General features: G+C 44.6%; 1 protein-coding gene across 16 annotated transcripts in view; it reads left to right on the forward strand.

Annotated features, from left to right (window-relative positions):
* Window positions 1-21360, forward strand: part of FHOD3 (formin homology 2 domain containing 3) — a 465123-nt gene that overhangs the window by 50693 nt on the left and 393070 nt on the right. For all 16 annotated transcript variants that reach the window (XM_072732212.1, XM_072732222.1, XM_072732218.1 and 13 more), the window contains exon 2: window positions 11589-11695. In XM_072732212.1, coding sequence (XP_072588313.1) covers window positions 11589-11695 — 107 coding nt within the window. The remainder of the gene's footprint in view (window positions 1-11588; window positions 11696-21360) is intronic.

Raw genomic sequence — 21360 nt, forward strand, 5'->3', positions numbered from 1 at the left:
TAGTAATAAATACATGAAAAGATGCTCACAATCATTAACGATTAGGGAAATGCAAATCAAAACCACGAGATACCACTTCACATTCATTACGATGGCTATAATCTAAAAGCAAATGAGTGTTTTGGAATTATGGGGCAATTGAAACCTTTCTGCATTTTCAGTGGGAATGTAAAATGGTTAGCCAGTTTGGAAAATAGTCTGGCAATTTCTTAAAAAATATACCCAAGAGAAATGAAAATGTATGTCTACATAAGAAGCTATATACAAATGTTCACAGTACTTCATAGTAGCCAAAAAGTGGAAACAATCCAATGTCTATCAACTGAAGAATGGATAAATCAAATTTGCTGTATTCATGCAATAGAATATTATTTAGCAATAAAGAGAATGAAGTACTGATAAATGCTGTAATATGGATGAACCTTGAAAACTTTACACTAAGTGAAAAAAGCTAGCCACGAAAGATTACATATTGTGTGATTCCATTTATATGAAATGTCTAGAATAGACAAATCTTTCAAGACAGAAAGTAGATTAGTGGTTTCTGGGGGCTAGACGGGGGTGTGATTGTGGGAATGAGGAGTTACAGCTAATGGGTATGTGGTTTCTTTTTTGGGCGATGGGAATATTTTAAAATTGATTGTTGTGATGGAGGCACAATTCTGTGAATATACTACAAGCCAGGGAATTGTACACTCTAAATGAGTGAGTTATGTGATATATGAATTATATCTCAATAAAGCAGTTATCCAAAGAATGGAGGTAAAATAAGGATGTTTCCAGAAAACCAGAACTGAAGAAATTTGTTGCCAGCATACTCTCACTAAAGAAATACTAAAGAGAGTTCTTTAGGCAGAAGGAAATGATCACAGATGGCAGCACAGAAATGCGGGAAGGAATGAAGTGCAAGAGAAAAAGTAGGGGCACCTGGGTGGCTCAATGGTTGAGCATCTGCCTTTGGCTCAGGTAGTGATTCTAGGGTCCTGGGATCAAGTCCCACATCAGGTTCCCTGCAGGGAGCCTTCTTCTCCCTCTGCCTAAGTCTCTCATGAATAAAAGCTTTAAAAAAAGGAGAAAAGGTAAATATGTGGATAAATTTAAATGAATATTAACTGCTTGAAACAATATTGTGTTATGGTTTTCAAAATATATTTCTCAATATCTCAAAAGGTATAGGCCACATTCAAATGGTCTAGTGCCCTTAAATTGTCTGGGACGTGATAATGCTCATTTATAGTAGGTACTTCTGACTCAGGAAGCCATGTGATTATCTGTAGGGTAAATTCCTAAAAGAAATAATAAGAATGGGTAGCTAAGAGTAAATAGAATAATAGAAATGAAATACAAAGGATGTATGGAGTAATAAATGATAGTAGATTTATCCAAAAGATGGCAAAAAAGGAGGAAAAAGGAAACTAGAACATGTAGGTTTGAATCTAAATATCAGCAATCACTTTAGGTTAACAGACTTTGATTAAAAACTTGCATTAAAAAATTGAGATTGTCAGATTGGATTAAAAAAACTATGTTCTACTAAAAAGAGATACTTCTTACATATATGGGCTTCAAATGTTTTAAGTAAAAGACTAGAAGAGAGTAAACCATGTGACACTAAACCTAACAAAAGTGGTCTGGCTGTCCTAGCAGCAGATGATGTCATGCTTAAAGGAAGTAACATTACTGGAGATAAGGAGGGAATCTCATACTGCTAAGAGAGTCAGGCCACTAGGAAATATCAATCAATCAGATACTGACCAAATTAAAAGGAAAAAGAAACATTCACAGCTCTATTGGGAAATTAATATGCCTCTCTATAGAATAAGCAAGTTATGTATTTATTTTTTTTTTAAACTTTTTTTAAAATTTTTATTTATTTATGATAGTCACAGAGAGAGAGAGAGAGAGAGAGAGAGAGAGAGAGAGAGAGAGGCAGAGACACAGGCAGAGGGAGAAGCAGGCTCCATGCACCGGGAGCCTGACGTGGGATTCGATCCCGGGTCTCCAGGATCGCCCCTGGGCCAAAGGCAGGCGCCAAACCGCTGCACCACCCAGGGATCCCTAAGCAAGTTATTTAAAGCAGTGAGGATAGAAATCTGAGAATCTACTTAACAGTGTGGCTGTTGAGGACATATCCATTCAATTTACTGGGTCATAGATGAATTTCAAGAAATTTCAAAGAATTGAAATCATACAGAGTATATTTGCTGACTACAGAGAAATTAAGCTGGAAATCAACAATAAAAAAAGATACTTGGGATCCCTGGGTGGCGCAGCGGTTTAGCGCCTGCCTTTGGCCCAGGGCGCGATCCTGGAGACCGGGGATCGAATCCCACGTCGGGCTCCCGGTGCATGGAGCCTGCTTCTCCCTCTGCCTGTGTCTCTGCCTCTCTCTCTCTCTCTCTCTCTGTGTGACTATCATAAATAAATAAAAATTAAAAAAAAAAAGATACTTGAAGATCCTTAAATATTTGAGAAGTATGTAACACATTTCTAAATAACCCATGGATCGAAGAAGTCCCAGTGGAATTTAGGAAATATTGTGAAGATAATGAAAATTTGAAATATGGCATATCAGATATTGTGGGCTGTAGCTAAATGTGACAAGAGAAAATTATAGTTTAAAGTGCATATAATTGAAAAGAGGAAAGACTGAAAATTGTAAGATTTTTAGATGCTAGAAAAAAGCATATTAAACACTAAGAATGTAGGAGGAAAAAAATTAATGAGATAAAAAACAAACTGGAAAAGCAATAAAATCAAAAGTTGGTTCTTTGAAAAGACTAGTACATGAGAGAAGGACTTCTCCTAAACCATGAGAAAAAAAGGAGAAAGCACAAATTACCAATACCAGGTATGAAAAAGGGGATTACATTCCCCTTCAAGATACAAAGAGTTAGCTGTGATCTTTAGGTACACCAGTGTGTTTGTGAGATTTCAACTGCCATGTTTGTATTTATACCTGAACTCCCCAAATCAATTTCTCTACTCAGCATTTCCACTGGTCCAAGATGTAACATGTTTAACAACAAAAACTCCAATTCTGTCCTGTTTCTGCCCCCAAGAGCTTTCCCTCTCATGTTTCTCATGTTTGTAAAGGTATCACTAAAAGATATTAATTTGATCAAATAATAAACTCAAGATTTTGCTTCTCTCTGTTTGGGACTGCTGCATCTGATCAATCCCCATGTCACCTGACTTTTTCTTCTCTCTTCCCCATCTCTTTCCCTGAATGAGCCCTCTCCCTCTTTTCTCTCCATTCCCATAGATCCCCCCATTGTCCAAACCCTCTTCCAATTACCCCCAGGTCCTGCACTGGCATCTTCATTTGTCTTCTCCCTTCCATCCCCGTCCTGCAAAGCTGGCCCTGTATGTATCCCTTTACAATCCTTTCACAGCTTCCTGTTGCTCTAGAATCAAGCCTAAACTCTCCAGTGGCCAGGAAGTCTCCTCTTCCAGAGCCCTTGGCTTCCTTCTTTCAGTGTCTGGCCTACTCACACTCCTTCCCTGGCAGGGCTTTTGCATCCTTTAGCTCCCTGTTCCCCAAACCTGTCAATGCAATGAAAACAAGAACAGACACAACAAAGGGGACATACTCATTGTCCTTCCCGAAGTCCCACCAGCTGTTTGGGGATCAGCCCCATCTATAGCGGTGGGTGCTCCCTGGGCTGTCCTGATGGCAGTCGGCTCCCTAGGACATGGCACAGTGCCTGGCACACACGATGAGTATAGGAAAGGATTATTAATCTGCGTGAGGGAATGGGTGAATGATAATGGATCAGATAGGATTCTGAAACTTGGTGCTGATGCTGTTTTACAAATTGACTGAAGTGAAACAGAAAATGGAAAAAGGTGCCTGTAAATGTAAGTAAATATTACAGCCTCTTTAATAGAGAAGGTTAATGCATTCTTGGTTATTTATTTAATGATAAAAAAGTCTTTTAAAATCATTCAAATATTTACCAGATTATCATATCCCCTTAGCTTAAGCTCTTAATGGGAGAAATCTTGCCTTTGTCTTTCTTGTAGACTTTGGCAGAAGCCCTGGCCTTTGGTCGATGAGCTGCATGGTTTTGTTGACTTAAATAAAATCTGGCAACTGCCTAACTCAATTTCAGGACATTGCTTCTCTCGATGAAGTTGGTGGCCACAAATAACAGAACCTACTAAAGGTTTCCAAGGAAGTAAAATCCAGCCTCTTTCAAAGCAAATGCATTCATATTATTTCATAACCCATATATGCTAGATATCCAAAAAATCTGTGTACTTTACCCTAAAACATTTATTAAAGTACCTGCATTGTATTTGTTGTTCCAAAGAAGCTAAATGGGTCCCTGTGGATTTAAAAGTTTGAATAATATTTGTTGGGATTAGTTAATAAGACCTGTTTTCTTCTGATATCATGTGAATCAGTTTCATCTGATCTTTCTCTAAGAAAATGGACCAATATATGAAACTAATCATTTTTAATTGTGAAATGTATTATATATATACAAAGGAATAATTGTGAAAATTTTCTGTGGTTTGAAGGACAATGATATGCATGCCACATCTTCACTATACACCTCAGGAAATGACAGAGGGCAGCCATAATGTGCATCCCTTTGCATCTCGTTCCTCTGTAGTGGTCTGCGTGGGTTATAGGGGAACCATAGACCATAGATACTTGAATGGCCGAGCCAGGGTTTTGTGCAGGTTTTATTAAGAAATTGTGAAAGGACCTCGTGTCATTGCTTATTGGAAAACTCTCTTTCCTTTTTTTTTTGGGCCTGTCTCCTATGTCTAGTTCCATGTCTCTGCTGCCTTTAGAAGGAACCACAAAGTTTAAAGAAGCCACAAGCTTCGTGACTGCCTAGCAGCAGCAATGCCATTTGAAGGGGAAACAGGTGTAGTGCTCTTAGAACTGATGAATGGAAACGTGCTGCCTTTCTACTGCTCTTAGAGCTGGGATGAGTCTGGAAGAGGGGGCACCCAAGGAGCCCTCAATTAGCCTGCCCTGGAGAGAGATGGGACCCACAGCCATGCTTTGTTTCTGAGCCAGTAGTGGGACCAGTCCCACTTTCGGGACCTGCTTTGTGGGTGTGCGAGCAGTGCAGTCCAAAGGGTCCTGTGCTTGCAGTTGCTTATCCTGAGAGTCTTCATACTTTGACTTTTAAATGTACATTTTGTACAATGGGACGATGGAACCTGCATTAAGGGCTTAGAACCACAACTCATACATTGTTTTGCCTTTTGCTTCTTCCTACCTCCCTGGGAGGGATTCTCAGCTGACTACTCTCCCAGCCTTTTTTTTTTTTTTTCTCTCCCAGCCTTTGATGCCCCCCCCCCCCTTACTGCCCAGCGTCTGCCATTGCCTTCTGTCCCCAGTGGGGTCTCCAGGAAGGACATGCCTGCTCTGTGGCAGCTGAGGGCTGGGCGTTGTGCTGGCATTCCTGCCTTGAGCTGGTAGTGTCATGGTGTGTTCAGGGAGCACCTTGGTGGTGTGGGCCTCTCACCCATCACTGATCCAGGCACAAAGCACTAAAAGTGTGAAGTTGCATTCCCTCGGGCTGTGTGTCTGCTGTGGGCTGAGGTGGCTGGCCCTTGGAAGGGGATATTGACCTAAAGCAACAATCATAAGATGTTACCCATAAGTCTTTGGGTCTCCTGGCTGGTTCTTCTGGTTTGGGCCAGTTTGGCTGACATCTGCTGGTCTCTCATGTGTCTATCATCAGCTGGCAGATCAGATGGAGGCTCGATGATCCATATTGGCTTCACTTAGTGTGCGGCAGTTGGCAGGATGTCGGCAGGGGCAGCGGGAACAAACAGGCATCCCAGAGGCTCGCTAACCCTGGCTTCTTCATGCGTTGGCAGAGTTCCAAGAGCAGTAAGAGAGGATAGCCCTAGGGGAACAAGTATCTCTCGTCTCTACTATGTCACATTTGTTGCTGAGTTGGCCAAAGCAATAATACACAGGGCAACCCCAATTCTGGGAGTAGAGAAAGAACCTACCTCTTGATGGGAGGAACCACAAAATCATATTGTAAGCCGTGTGCATGCAAGGATGGGGGGAACCAATCAAATGACATTAGTAAATGATATTTTAGCTTTTCTCTGTTTTCTCTTAAAAATCAGCATATGTTTTCCTACTTCTGAACTATTACCAAAATTAGCTTAAAGGATAGTCCTTATGTGTATTTATAGAATGGTTCCATGCAAATGTATTTTACTGCCTAGACTAAGGATCCCTGTAGAACTGCTGCCAACCCCAGGTAATCATTAAACCACCTCAAGTAACACGCTGGCTTCACTACATTAAGGAAAGAAAAGAATATACAAATTGAGATGTGACATCAGCCTTGTTTTAGATGCTTCCCCCCACCCCCACCCCAGGATGGTGAGTCTGCCTTTTCTTTTTGTTTTTTTTTTTTTTTTTTTTTTTTTTATAAATTTTTTATTTATTTATGATAGTCACAGAGAGAGAGAGAGGCAGAGACACAGGCGGAGGGAGAAGCAGGCTCCATGCACCGGGAGCCCGACGTGGGATTCGATCCCGGGTCTCCAGGATCGCGCCCTGGGCCAAAGGCAGGCGCCAAACCGCTGCGCCACCCAGGGATCCCTGCCTTTTCTTTTTGAACTGCACTGTCTTTGTAGGAACAGTCAGAAGAACCTGAGAGTGACCTTGTGCAACCTTTTTTGCAAGGAGTGGAGGGGCTGCTTTAGTGGTGTGTTAAGATGGGGTGACACAAAACCCCAGAGTGTTTGGAAGGGTCCCTAGTGTGGCTCTGTGACTGACCCCCTCCTGAGTACCCTGCCCCCCCCCCCCCCCCCCCCCCCCCCCCCCGGAATCCTGGCCACAGGTTTACAGGCTGCAGCCTGATCTGAAGTTTTCCTGCCACACCGCGGTCACTGCTGCTAGAGACTTCCCTGCCCGCACTTCTGGAACAGCCCTGTAACGTTATCTTCCCCCAGGGCTCCCTGCTTTGTCTTATGTCCTGAAGTGCCCGGCAGTGTCCTGGCCACTGCACCTAAAGCCAGGAAGGGAGTGGGGGGAACATGCTGCCAGGGGATCAGGGTTGACATGAAAATTATTGGAGTCAGGAAATTCCAGAGTTCTTAAGTCATTCAGGAAGACAGTTGACATGAGAGGCCAAGGGAGGGGATCAGGTTGCCTTGGCGTAAGTAGGGATTGAGGTTCCCTGTCAAGAGCTGGTCTGGCAGGGAGGTGTCGGAGTCCTCCACGGTGTAGGCAAAGTTTGGGTGGTTCTGTCTGAATCTTTATAATAGCCAGGTGGGACTCAATCTTGACTCACTGCCTATTCACATCGTTGTGTTCTTTTATAACACTTCTCCCTGACGAGATTGAAGATTTCGCTGGGTATACTTACCAATTTGCTTTGAAGGTGATACCTGAAGCTGACCCTCCTTCGGGGGATTTTACTGTTTCAATGTGTGGGTCCAGCAAAGAAGCCCTGTGTTGTTACTCCTTAGCCCACATGATGGTTTAAATATTAATCTTGGGTGTCTCGGTTGTGCTGATGAGGTGGGGCTTGTGTGGTGGAATGGGGCGGGCAGTGTGTGTTGACCTGTGTGGTATCTTCATGGGCCGCGTGACCCCCTTCACGTGTTGTTGGGACCCCCCATGGTGCACATGTGTCCCGGCTCCTAAAGACTGCAATGTCTGAACTTGACCCCTTCCTGTAGCTCTACTGTGAGGCCTCCCCACACTCACTTCCTGACAGATTAAAAGGCACATATTCATCTTTTCTGGTTTAGTTGATGAAAACTAGCACAAATTGCCCATCTGTTAATTAGGGGAGCAGGATTGTGACACTGGCTTAGGAAGTAATGGCAGCCTTTCCTCTGGAAGGAGGACTGGGACATTTTCATGGAGGATGCTTGGGTCCCGGGAGCCTGTGGCTGCTAATTATAGGGAAGAAATACGACTGAGGATGAACTTCCACACATTATAACAGTTGGTTTAAATGGCTTTTAATTCTCTTCTGCATTCTATTTGTGTGTTATATTTACTCAATAAGATGATCTTTGAGGGGAGGAAGCGTTTATGTGTTCCTTGGTGCCCAGCCCGTGCCTGACATATAATTTTGTTAAAATTGAACTATGGAAATGGTAGTAATGATGCCCTGAATGTGAGGAGAGGAATGATGAGAACAGGCAGTTCTGCTAAACTTTTGGGATTCTGTTGTTGGAGGCCGGGGAGATTGTGGGGTGTTATGTTGTGGTTCCAGCCTGGCCAGGAGCATGCTGAGGCAGATACTTGGTGGGCAGATACTTGGTGAATGTTGAGGAAAACCGGATATTCCTTTTTTTTTTTTTTAAGATTTTATTTATTTATTCACGAGAGACACAGAGAGAGGCAGAGACATAGGCAGAGGGAGAAGCAGGTTCCTCACAGGGAGCCTGATGTGGCACTCGATCCCTGTACTGGGATCACACCCTGAGCCAAAGGCAGATGCTCAACCGCTGAGCCACCCAGGCGTTCCAAAACCAGATATTCGTATTCATCTGAGGCTCCATCCTCAGGTATGGGATGGAGATGCTGGGCAAACTGGCCACAGTTGCCAGTAAGAACAAGGCTATATCTGCTGGTGGCCAGTGAGCTCCACCTCTGCCCCAGCTGAGGAGACAATCATAGGGCTAAGTGGGGTGTGAGGAGTGAAAGCTGGGACAGGGTCTTCAGCCTCTTACCCACTCCCTGCTGGCTCCATGTTGGATGCATCAAATGAATGACCTGGGAGGGTCAGAAGGAGTGTGACCTGGGAGGCTGGAGGGGGCTCACAAAATTCCCAGAATTTTGTGACCAGTTGTTGAATGCATCCATTATTAAAAAGTAAATTTTAAAAAAGATTTTATTTATTCATTTGACACACACACACACACACACACACACACACAGAGAGAGAGAGAGAGAGAGAGAGAGAGAGAGAGCATAAGCATGGAAAGTGGCAGGCAGGTCAGGGAACCTGATGCGGGGCTCCATCTCAGGACCCTGAGCTGAAGGCAGTTGCTTAACCGGCTGAGCCACCCAGGTGCCCCTAAAAAGTAAATTATATAAACGTACACTTAAATAAGTTATATAAAAAATATACGTAATAAATACTCAAAACATGTTACTTCCTAATTGTTTTGTTATATTGTACTGCTACCTATGCTTTTAAGGTTCCTGACATCTCTTGTATCTGTTTGGTGAAAATACTATATACTGGTGGGCTTCTGTGTCTCTTTTCCAACTCCACACTCATTGGTTTCCCTTTGGTAGCTTGAAATGGGCCATGGTGGCAATATTTATACCCCATACAGGTGCCCATTCTGTCTCTCTCCATGCTAGCAGCACTGCCTCTCTGACTTGGTTCTTTCTCTCTGGCCTGAGTGTGGACCCTATCCTCAGAATAACTCAGGCCCCTGGGAGAAGCAGAAACTCTTTATCCAAAAGCCTTTTTCTCTGGGCCCACACATTTCTAGGGCCTGAGGCAAAAAAAAATTGTTATGGCTTAAAGGGCTTTTATTATCCCCATCTTCTGGTCTGTTGGTTATAAGTGGGATGAGAAATAAGCCAAAGTGTTGGTACTATCAACAGAACAGACCCCGTAAGTTGTCTTAGTTAATAACATCAGCAAGGGGTCAAAGCAAGACTGAGCTGCAGTGATTCCAGCTCTACACATGGCTTAGGGTACACGTTAACAGGTCCAGTTTCTAATGGAATGTTCCATCTAGGAATGATCAAGTCTGATTGCAGTCCACAGGAGACACTTGGCCCAGGAGATGGCTTCTGCAGGAAATCCTTCCTGTCCGCTGCTTCTAAAGGCTGGGGGAGGCAGCTCCCCTGCATGTCCCCCCAAACGCTGGGTGCACGTCTTGCACCACAGTACAATGAATTTGGCCAATTGGATCCTTGGGTTGAAATGCTTTCTCAGATGAGATGATCCATCCATAAAATACCAGTCAAGAATGCTGAACCTCACCAGTGTGCCTTTGGGAGTTAAGGGAAGCCAGTTTGTTATTAGAGAAATAAAAACAAGTGAATCAAATAGGATTAGCCCCTTCAAATGATTTAGCTAGGTATTTCTTACAAATAATTTTAAAAAAATTCCTTTCATTCTGTTGAGGATAACTAGAAACAGGAGCTGTGGGGTCTCTATAAGAATTAGCAGCCTATTACAGATGCTGATTCTAGATAAGTCGACAGTCTACATTTCTCTTGTTGAGGATAATAAGCAAAGCTTTTGCATCAAAAGAGATTAATTCCTTGTTTGAAATCTCACTTATAGTGGGAGGATTATCAGGCATTTATCTAGATGTTTTAAAGCAGCTAAATATTTACCTTTGCTTTCCCCCAATCTCCTGTCATTGTGGAATAGGAGTGTTAGCTCATCTGGTAGGTAACTACTAAGACCAGCCCTTATAGCCCAAGAAATCAAGCGTGAAGTTGGATTTCCTCAGAACGTTAATCTTTGATAAAATTATTTTCCTGTATTCTAAATGTCATGTAATGCTGGCTGCCGTAACAACCTCAAAATCTTAACAGTTTATCACAGCAAAGGCTTATGTCTAGCTCTTGTCACTAGCCAGGGTGGGCAGTGGATGCTGGGCAATTGAATGCTCTCTTCCAAGCAGTGATTCAGGAGCTGGAGCTCCTCCTATCTGGGGCTTTGCTGGTTTCTAGACTTTGGAATCCTCCTTTGGTGCCTTTGCATCCAGCCTCTGGCTTCTCTGCATCTGGCTGTATGTGCTAGAAGAAAGGTGGATGGATATGCAGGGAAGTTAAGGGCCAGGCCTGTTGGGAGCCTTTTTTTTTTTTTTACTTTCCACTAGGATTCCATTGGTCAGCACTCAGTTATATAGCCGTTAGCCCTACTGTAATACTGGGATATGTAGTCTTTGTGCCCAGGAAGAAAAAGGAATGGGGTTGGCAAACATGTGACACGGCCTTGGCCACACCCGAACACTAAGATGACATGTACTGCATTTTGCAAACATGATATTTTCAAGTCCTTTGTAGGTTTGTGGCCGTAGAGAGGATGCAGAGTGGCACAGTGATCAAGAGCATGACTTTGAATCAAACTACCATTTACCAGGTGTGACCCTGGTCAAGTAACGTAGTCTCGCTCCGTGCCTTGGTGTACTCTTCCTAAAAATGGGGAGAATGATAGAAATTAATAGGGTTTGTGTGACAGTCAAGTGATGTAACAGGTATAATGCTTAGCATTATGCATGGGACATAGTTAGCAACATGTAAGTGTTAAATAAATTTTTGAAAAATAAGGTTAGTAACAAAGAGACCAAATGTCTTCTGTGGTATGTTGTAATTTGGATATGCTATTATTCAGATGGAGAAGGACTCCTTCACTCCCCTGTCCACGTCTCCTGGGCCCTGTCAGTGTCATTCCCTTATTAGGTGTCATTTCAGTCCAGACATTATGTAGTTGGCTCCCAATTTGTTTGTATTAACCCACTCCCTCTGCCTGTTATGATCTGAATTTCAGAATAATGTTTGATTTTAAAAAAACACATGAGGGCAACCTGAAGGGACTTCTCTATACAAGGTCAGTGTCCTGGGAGCAGGCTCGGCTTAAAAGCTCTTTCTCTTGCAGCTCGATGACTGCACGCTGCAGCTCTCCCACAACGGCGCCTACCTGGACTTGGAAGCCACCCTGGCAGAGCAACGGGATGAGCTGGAAGGCTTCCAGGATGATGCTGGGTAAGAGCAACAGTTGTCCCTGCTCACTAGTCCCAACCTTCCAAGATATGGGGGTACGTTAAGGCCTTAGAATATTCGGAAGAAACCACCATAGCTTTACTCTTCTCTTCACACACAGTTACACAAAGGAAGGGAGATGCAAATGCCTGACCAGTAGAAATTGCAAATCTGTTTGCATTCTGAGTAATTCTTCTTGACAGGGCCACTCAGGGGCAGGAACATTTGTGGTATAGTTTAATTAAGCACATTACCTTCTAAGTTTTTTTTTTTTAAACCAAATATAATGAAAATAATATTTTCTAGACTTGAGTAGTTGGACAACTATTTCAAATATTGTTTTTAATGATAACTTCCTGGATATTTCATTTTCTTGGCAGATGTCCTAGTAGCTTATTTTATACTATATCACCTTTTGAACTCACAACAGTGGAGAAAATGATTCATAATTGTATTAATTGACATCACAATTAGCCTACCTACTTTTAGCCTACCTCTAGAATGGCTTAGTACTTTTGATTGCTGTGAATCTGAATAAAACAATACACATGAAAAATCAGGTGTAAAGAAAGTAAAATCCCATTCATCACACATGAACATATGGTCAGCTATTCCTGTATTTATTAGGTTGTTGAAATAGCTTTTTTTTTTTTTAAATTTTTATTTATTTATTCATGAGAGACACAGGCAGAGGGAGAAGCAGGCTCCATCAGGGAGCCCGATTCAGGACTGGATCCCAGGACCCCAGGATCACACCCTGGGCCAAGGCAGGCGCTAAACCGCTGAGCCACCCAGGGATCCTCGTTGAAATAGCTTTTTAATTGGGGGCCCCCTGCCTTCCTTTCTGTCCTCATCCATTCAGATCCAAGTCAATCTCTGATTTTATCACCTTCCTCCTGAGAAACCTTCAGAGATTCCCTGTTGCTTTCCAAGTAGAGTTTAGCTGTCTCAATCTGATATTCATGGACTTCCCCAAAAGTTTCTCTGAAGCTACCCTGCCTGAGTTAAAAATAGATTATAGCCAGATGAATATTCTCAGTGAGTGCTGATGCTTTGTGAGTGGCTCTCAAGATGAGGGAGAGTGGGAACCTTCTCAGCATTAGTTTTCTGCCTGATTCTGGTATTTCCGATGATTTTCTGGGTTTCCCCAACTTCAACACCTGCCACAGTTTAGGGTGCTTTGCCCCCTAAAAGTACCTCCCTTAGTTGCCTGCTGCTAAAAATCTCATAGATCAGAACTGGGCTTGTCTGAATATCTGTCATCTAGCATTTTCCCAGCACATGATAGGTACTTACTGAATGTTGGTAGTCAGGTAAATGGCAGGACCCTGAAATGGATTCCTGAATAACATGACCATGAGCACTAATGCCAGGATCCTTGGTGGGAACCAGCCAAGTTTTCTGAAGACCCAATGGGAACAGACCCTGGGGACAGACTACTATAGGCTATACATAGAGGAGAGGTGTCATTATTATTTCACACTAGATTCTACTCATCATTATTAAAAATAATTATTATTAGATTGATAGGCTTGGGAAAATTCCATTGCTATGTTTTTACAAAGTATTTGACAGTGCTATCCCTTTATATAAGATGTCAAAATTCAGGCTGGATGACAGTCTAATTGGATGACTTCATGGTTCATTGATTAAGCATATACCAGGAGTTTATGAGTAGATTGTTACCATCCTGAAAAATCTCTCTACTGGTAGTACAGTTGAAGACCATGCTCTGTTTGATTTTTTTCTTTCTTATCAAAAGTTGAAAAAAAAAAAACCAAAAAACAAAAGTTGAATGATCTGGAGATGGGAGCTTAGGGGAAGAAAGCATCCTTATATTAGATAGCAGTATCAAGGGTTAAGAGTGGGGGAAAAAAGGGGCACCTTGGTGCTGATTCTTGATTTTGATTCAGGTCATGATCTTGGTCCTGAGATCGAGCCCCATGGCAGGTTTCCTGCTGCGCATGGAGTCTAAGATTCTCTCTCTCTCTCTGCCCCCCTGCAACGCATGCACATACTCTCTCTCTTAAAAAAAAAAAAAAGAATGGGGAAGAAAATAACATTTATGGAACACCTGCTATGCCAGCCACCATACCAGGTAACTTGTTCACGGTCTGTTTATTTAATAGTTCATTCTCTTAACAGTCATGTGACTGATTTTATTGTTTCTGTTTTTCATTTGAAACAACTGAGGGTCAGGAGTTAAATTACAGGTCCAGGAAGACAGAGCCAGGAGATGGTAGAGCCAAGTTTGAACAAAGGTGGACCTGATTCCAAGTCTGTACTCACCTGACCATCCCAGGAGCTTCTGGGCAAAGGCATTTTAGGTTTACTCAGGATGTATGTCGGTACTTTTGGTGACATAAGTTTGTTTCATGCAAGGACATCATCGGTCCCAGGCTAAAACACTGGGTTTGGCTCAAGTAGCACTCAAGCAGGCTGCACCGTGACTCGGGAAGACGCATTTGCTGCCATCATCTGGCACTCTTAGCATCAGCATCCAGGTGCTGGAAGTCCCCACAACCATTCCTCAAGAGCCAGGAACCCTGCTGCAAGCTCTCCAGAGGAGATCCTGGGACTTACTTTCTCTCTCTGTTCCCTTGTAAATCATCACCTGGACATGGGGCCATGTGATAGGTGCAACCTTGACCACATTTCTGCACCCGCAACCTAAGATGGATTATGGCAAGATGAGAAGGCAGGACTCATACGTTGGAAAGTATCATCAGGAGAAAGTAGCCAGACCATGCTGGGTAGCTGTGCTTTTGACAGGTGGGCCCCAAACTTAGCCCAGAGGGGGCTTTATGTTTTTGCAAAATTCCTGGTTTTTAGTGACCTATCCCTTGTCCTTTGGAATGTATTCAAGATGGCACTCCTTTTTGTCTGGAAGAGTATGGGGAAGCTACCTTTAGTGATCACTGGTGGGGAGGCCCCTCTGTCCCTGGCCTAGGCTGCAGAAGATTAACCAGGATGGTACTGTCCTGGCATTGCTGGGTCACTCCATTATCCCCAGGTTGTTTACCACCACTGAGCCCAGGCAGCATATGGCAGCTTGCTGGGAGCTAGTTGGAAGCAGCCTGCAGGCTGAGCCTTCCTGCACAGGTGGGAGGCATCTGGGCACATCTGCAGTGTCATTTATTCTGAGTTTCCCCTTCTAGGTCCTCCCCTCAGAGTGTGGCATTTGGCATTGTCTGTGTGCCTGAGAACTCTTGTCTCCCATGAATGGGAGTTAAAATATAATTTCTTTCTAGTTAAGAATTGCCCCGTTGAGGCATGAAAAGGACAAATGAAACCATTCTTTCTCTTGATTTCTTTGTGTAAATTTTAACAAAAATCTGCTAGTGTTGTGACCATATAATGACAATGTGTGGCAGGAGGTGTGTAAATGCTGGTATTTTTGTTGTTGTTGTTGTTGTACAGTGTGTTCTGAGAATTTTCCTTGCTGGAGGAGTTTCTTTGTGCTTGTCCATTACCCTGCTCTTTAATGCCAAGACTAAAAATTAACCCACTCCTTGTTTAGAATTATCACTAAAGCTATAGCTAATTGGAGAAGAGGAGAAAGACCTTCAAAAGTAGAAGGACAAAGCAATTATGCTACCAAAATGGAGCCAAGTCTATTTATTGCTTTTCCAAGACCAGGGAAATTAACAACTACAGCATGTTGTGGCCGAACCAGAAGCTTCGAACCCTCTGGATTATTATTCGCGACTCTGCCATTGTGTGACCTTGGGCAAGCCACTTGATCTTTGACAAGAGTTTATAAAATTTATTTATAAAATGAGGACCATATTACCCAATTCCATTTACCTCCCTGTATCAGCAGGGATCCCAACACGGTCTCTGGCACAGCGGGGAGCAGCATGGCATAGTGGTTAGGGACATGGGCTTGCAGTTAGTTTCATGGCTGTGTTACCACGGGGATGCTTCTTCCCCTCTCTGAACCTCAATCTCCTAGTAACTGGGGATAATCCTAATACATCCTGGCTGGGTTGTTGTGAGGAAAAAATGCAATGACGTATAGTACCGAAAACATTAAGCCAATTCCCAGCATATAAACTCAAAAGTAGTAGCCCTTACCATAATTACAGCCAGAATTTGGAAAGTAGATACCCTGAAATGGGAATCCCTGCATTTTCGACCTGGAGGGGTGCATGAAGGTGAAAGCGTTCTGAAATCTAATTTCTTTTAGTTCAGGAAAACCAAAGCTGGATCCTTGCCCACAGGGCAGAGCTGGGCCAGAGAGCCCCCACCTCTTTTCTGCTTATTTCCACCTTCACTGCGTCTGAAAGAAAACCAGTGCCAGCTGAGGGGCCTGGGGACCTGTCACGGAGAAATGGGGCTGGAGGTTAGCCCTGGAGGAAAGCGCCGTCAGGGGGAGCGTGGTAGAGCTACGAGGGGCTTGAGGAGCACTAGAGTGCAGCTGGGTGTGGTGAGGACCGGTGTGGTGACTGTGGCACGTGGACTGTGCCTCCCCAAGTGCTCCTACCTTTGTCTCAGTCACTTAGGGTGACCTCAGTTTTCCCTGGCCTTGGCTCAGGCCTGCGGCCAAGGGTTGGCTCTGAAGACGACTGCTGCTTCTCTTCCAGTTTCCTCCTGGGCTGGGGCTCTGCAAACTACTCCTCACCCCCACACCGGTGCTCACAGGGCTGTGTGTGGGTGGGGAAGTTGGGTGCAACCCTGTGGGCTTGGGTGGGGGGGCTTGTGGCTCAGGCCAGGCAGGGCTGGAAAGGGCTGAACGTTTGAAGGTCCTTAGAGCCAAATACCCTGAGGGCAAAAGTGCCTAGAAATGCTGGCTTCTAGGTGCCTGCTTCAGGAGGTTTGGCTGGGGCCTGGGGGCCTGGGATCCTGGCCTCGTCAAAGCTCCTCAGGTGGTCTGCTGCTTGGTCTGGAACCTACAGCCTAGGTCCTCAGGCCTGGAGTGCAACACCTGAGGAACTTTAACAACTTCCCTCCTGGTCAGCCTCAGACTAATGAAATCAGCACTTGGGGGTGGCCCCAGACGGTGGTGCTTTTTAAAGCCCTCCAGGGCTGGCTGGGCAGACCATTCCTGAAAATGCTGCCGGAAGTTGCACAAGGGAGGAGAACTCCCACGCTGAGCAGGTGGTGCAGTGGGGACGGCTCTGTGAACCCTCAGAGGCAGGTGAGGAAGGCCGTCTGCAGGGGTGGCTATGCCCCCAGCCTGCCAGGTTTGCAGCTGACGTGCTTAGGGGCGCGAAGGAGTTGGTGAGAGCTCTGGTTTGACCCTAACATGCCTAGCTTCTCGGCCTGTATCTCATGAGCCCCAAGGAGCCACGTGAGTGTGGGGTCCGTGGACCCCTGAGGTTTCTGTACGGTTTGTGTGCCCACAGGGTTTGGGGTGAGGAGTCAGCAGTGAGGAGCTGAGAAGCCTGAGCTCAGCAGGAGGGCCCCCTTTGGCTTGGAACTGGCTGGTTTTCTCCCTCACCACGGCCAATGACAGGGCTTGGTTGCAGTTTGAGCTTGGCTTCCACTGGGAAGACGGGACTCTTCGCATCCTTCGCTGATTTGCCAGAGGAGCGCCAACAACATACCTGCACCCTCAGCTGAAGGGGACCTACCAGGAGGACAAGAAGGAAAAGCTGCTCATCGCTTCCCGTCCACCACACCTGACCTAGAGCCTCTCTTTCAGCATATCCAGGGTTTTTGCTTGTGTACGCTTTGGATTTTTGGTTTCAGTATGCTTTTAGATTTAGGTTCACAATGTATTGCAAGTGACTTCTCCATGCTGCGAGGTCTAGAAGCAAAGGAAACAAAGAGGTGACTGGATGAGGTTTTCTTTCCTGCCAGTAAGAAGGGAGAACTACTCATTCCTTCAAATTTGACCTATTGGGATGCAGAGAACTCTTTGAGAACCTGGTGAAAGGCAGTGGAACCCCTCCCCACCTAAAACCTTGCACAGTAGCCCTGGGCCAGTGCTGGGCTGCCTCTGAATAACCTGGAGGAAAGCTGCCTAGAAATGCTGGCTTCTAGGCACCTGCTTCAGGAGGTTTGGCTGGGCCTGGGATCCCGGCTCAGGTAGTTTGCTGTTTGGTCAGGAACCTACAGCCTAGGTTTTCGTATTGGAGCATACTGCAACCACCTGAGGAACTTACTTGAACTTCCCTCCCCACGCAACTTCAGAGCAATGAAATCAGAACTTGGGGTTGGGCCTAGGAAGTGGTACTCTTTAAAGTCCTCCTGGGCTTTTAAGGACTCAGGGAGGAAACAGTTCTGTAGGAAATCAGGGGAGAGAATTCACTCCCATGCGGAGCTGACAGTGAGAATGGGAAGGCTCTAAGCACCTTTGAATGCTACTCACATCACTGGATAGAGATGGCATCCAGGGGAAGTGGGTGAGCTTGGGTGGGCACTGGGCTTTACGGTGGGAATAGGAGTCAGAAGAGACCTGACCTGTAGTGGGGGAGTCCTCCTGGAAGTCAAGTGACAGGGAGGGTGGAGTGAGTGGACAAAATTTGGAGCAGGGAGGCTGCTGTCAGATGTGGTCTGCTGTGACCTCATGTGCCTGAGCTTGGTGACTGAAGAAGGTGGAGTGGGGGGTGGGTAGGGGCCTGTCGTGGAGGGGGAGTGCTGTGTTGGCTACAGCATAATAAGAGTAAAATGGGCACATGACGTTAATTGGCTAGTGTACAGACAGTAACTTTAGAAAAGTAGTGGGGTTCTGGAGTGGAAGCAGTTTAGGGAGGGGAAGAGGGTTTATACAAATTAGGTTACCTTGAACTGTACTCAAGGTGTGAGGTGGTCAGGAGAGGAACATTGGTCTGGGACCCAGGCGATGAGCATCAAAAACCAAAGAGGCTGGGGTGATTTCTTGGAGGAAGGGAGTTATAAACCTAAAACTTCTCTTTATTTACTTAAAAATATTTTTTGACTGTGAGCCTGCATGCTAGCGCATGAGTTGGGGAAAGGGCAGAGGGAGAGAATCTTCAAGTTGAGTTGAAGTGTGGAGCCTGATGCAGAGCTCAATTCCATGACTCTTACTAAGATCATGACCTGGGTTGAAACCAAGAGTTGGACACTCAACTGACTGAGCCACCCAGGCACCCCTTAATCTTCTGTTTAGAAATGAAGTCTAAATAGTAGATGATTAGGGCCATTTGAAGGACAATATGTTGATGACAGGTTGCTCTTAGGGGCCTAGGTTTATTTTCTCTTTCTCCTTTGCCATCCTTAGGATGTGGCTTCCATCTTTCATGCTTCATCACAGTTTAAATATGGCTATTTGCCTTCCAGCATTACATCAAGGCAAGAAGGCATGTAGTGGGTAGAGTATACCTTCAACCAAAATAAGTTTGTTTCTTGTTTGAGTTCAAATGTAAGCAATCCTCCTTGGGATTGGCAGAGTGCTATAACATCTTCAAAATGAAGATTCCATCTCTGCATCCAGAGGAGTTTTATTTTTAAAATTTTAAAGATTTTATTTTAGGGACACCTGGGTGGCTCAGTGGTTGACCGCCTTTGGCTCAGTTTGTCATCCGGGGGTCTTGGGGTCGTGTACTCCACTGGGCTCCCCACAGGGAGCCTGCTTCTCCCTCTATGTCTCTGCCACTCTGTCTCTCATGAATAAATAAATAAAATCTTTTTTTTTTTTTTAAATTGTCTTCTAAAGACTTTATTTGTGAGAGAGAAAGCATGAGAGCCTCTGAGCATGTGCATGCATGAGCAAGGGGGCGCGGGCAGGGGCTGGGGGAGGAGAAGCAGACTTCCTGCTGAGCACAGAGCCCTAGGCTGGGCTTGATTTCAGGACCTCAGCTGAAATCAAGTCACTTACTTAACCCACGGAGCCACCCAGGTGCTCCTTGATACATATTTAAATAAACTCTGGAACTTCTTGTAATTCTTCTTGAATTCTTAGAATAAACTTAATTTGGTTAGCCAATATTTTCTTAACTTGCATCTTAATTTTTTAATGTGTGTCTTTTTTGTTAGGTTTTGGTATTAAGGTTACACCAGTTCCTTAAGAATGCCTGGACTCTATCCTATGTAAGCTCTTGAGAAGGTTATGAAGTATAGGGCAGGATGTTTTCAGCCTGGGTCTGTTTCTACCAGCCATGTGACTTGATGCAGTTTATCTCCTTTCTACAAGCTTTGTATTCCCCAGCTGCAAAATGGGCACAGAAAGAGTACCCACATTGAAGGTGGGGGAAACCAGGGATGGGATGGAGATGGAGAACCCGTCTGTGGACCTGGCTGCCACTCACTACCACTGCCCTCAGCCTACAGCAGCCCTCTTCTTTGCTAGGAAGTCCTGGGATCTGGGGCTTCCTTTCTTTTAGGTGGTTTCCACAGCCTGTGGCCCCCAGTTCCCCACAGGTTTCTTCCCGTAGGGGAACTGTACATGAATTGTAGGATTTCATGTACAGGGGCAGGTGGGGAAGGAGGTAGTATGTTGAAGCAGAGGAATTATAGGTGATAAAACTACTACAAAATAGGCCTTTCTTCTGTGGTCTTTTCAATTCCTTTAGAGTTTAGTAATTTAGTAAGCCATTTGCCTGCTTTCTCAGTGCACAAGCACAGAGAAGACCACCTCTCCAGAATGGTGGGTCCAGCATAGATTCCTCAAGACTGTCTTTGTTTCCATGCAGGTGCCTGGAGTCCTAGACTACAGCACGCTCCCACTGTGGGACTGGAGAATTCTGTGGGAAAATAAGCATTTCTGCAAGATTCAATTTTGCAGTTGTTTGAAGATAAAGCAGGGCTATCAGTCGGCCCTCTTGAACTTTTCCAGAACTTGAGGTTTTCTGAAATATTTTCCCTGGCCAGACTATACTTTCCCCCCATATCTGGGCATCTAAAACATGTACTTTTGTCTACATGCTTTATTTATTGACTCATAACTGCTGATAACATGAGTTATAGAAAATCCTCTAGATCTGTGGATTCAGGGTTTGCTGTTACTCATAATCACAGTCTGGCCTTAACTCATTGGTTCTCTGGTTACCGCTCTAAGCTTGACCTCTGCCCATTGCTGGGTAAAGCTACACACCTGGTGGCTGCTGTCCCCCATCCCAGAATGCCCTGAAATCTGTTCAATAATTCACTTCCATGCACTTAAAGCTTTCTAATGTGATCACAAGAACTGAAGGAGGATCAACATCTGGATTGTCAGAGAAAGATTTTTGTGTTAAAAAAATTTTGCAGTCTGTGTTTATAGGAATCCCAGATTTGTGAAGATGGGTCAAGTGTTGTATACTTGTTAAAGCTCCTTGAGACCAGTGCCTTGTTTCATATTTGCTATGTGCAAACAGATGAACAAAGAATAAAGGAGGGGCTCACCCCCATCTGAGGGGACTGTGAATGCAGATTTTCTGCTTCTAAGCAGCTGCTGGGCTGGAGGCCACCGCATGCTTTTGTAGGGACTATGCAAGTGGTTTTCCTTTCTTCTCTGAAAGAGATAATTTAAAAAGCCATAGTTTCCCCTCTCCCCTTGTCTCAAGAATAAATAAAACTGTTGCAGTGATTATTATGAATTCATAATCACAATATTAGTCATGTGCCCTGGTGATATTTTGTTCCTTTCCTTCCAACAGGATACCCAAACCAGGAAGCAGGAAAGCACTGCCAGATTTAATGGGGGAGGGGGGGGGGGTTGGGGTGGGAGGAGCATCCAGAGAAGTGATGGGAAGTGTTCAGCCATGTAGAGACCCAGTAGG

The sequence above is a fragment of the Vulpes vulpes genome, chromosome 13 (assembly GCF_048418805.1).
Source record: "Vulpes vulpes isolate BD-2025 chromosome 13, VulVul3, whole genome shotgun sequence".
Classification (NCBI taxonomy): Eukaryota; Metazoa; Chordata; class Mammalia; order Carnivora; family Canidae; genus Vulpes; species Vulpes vulpes.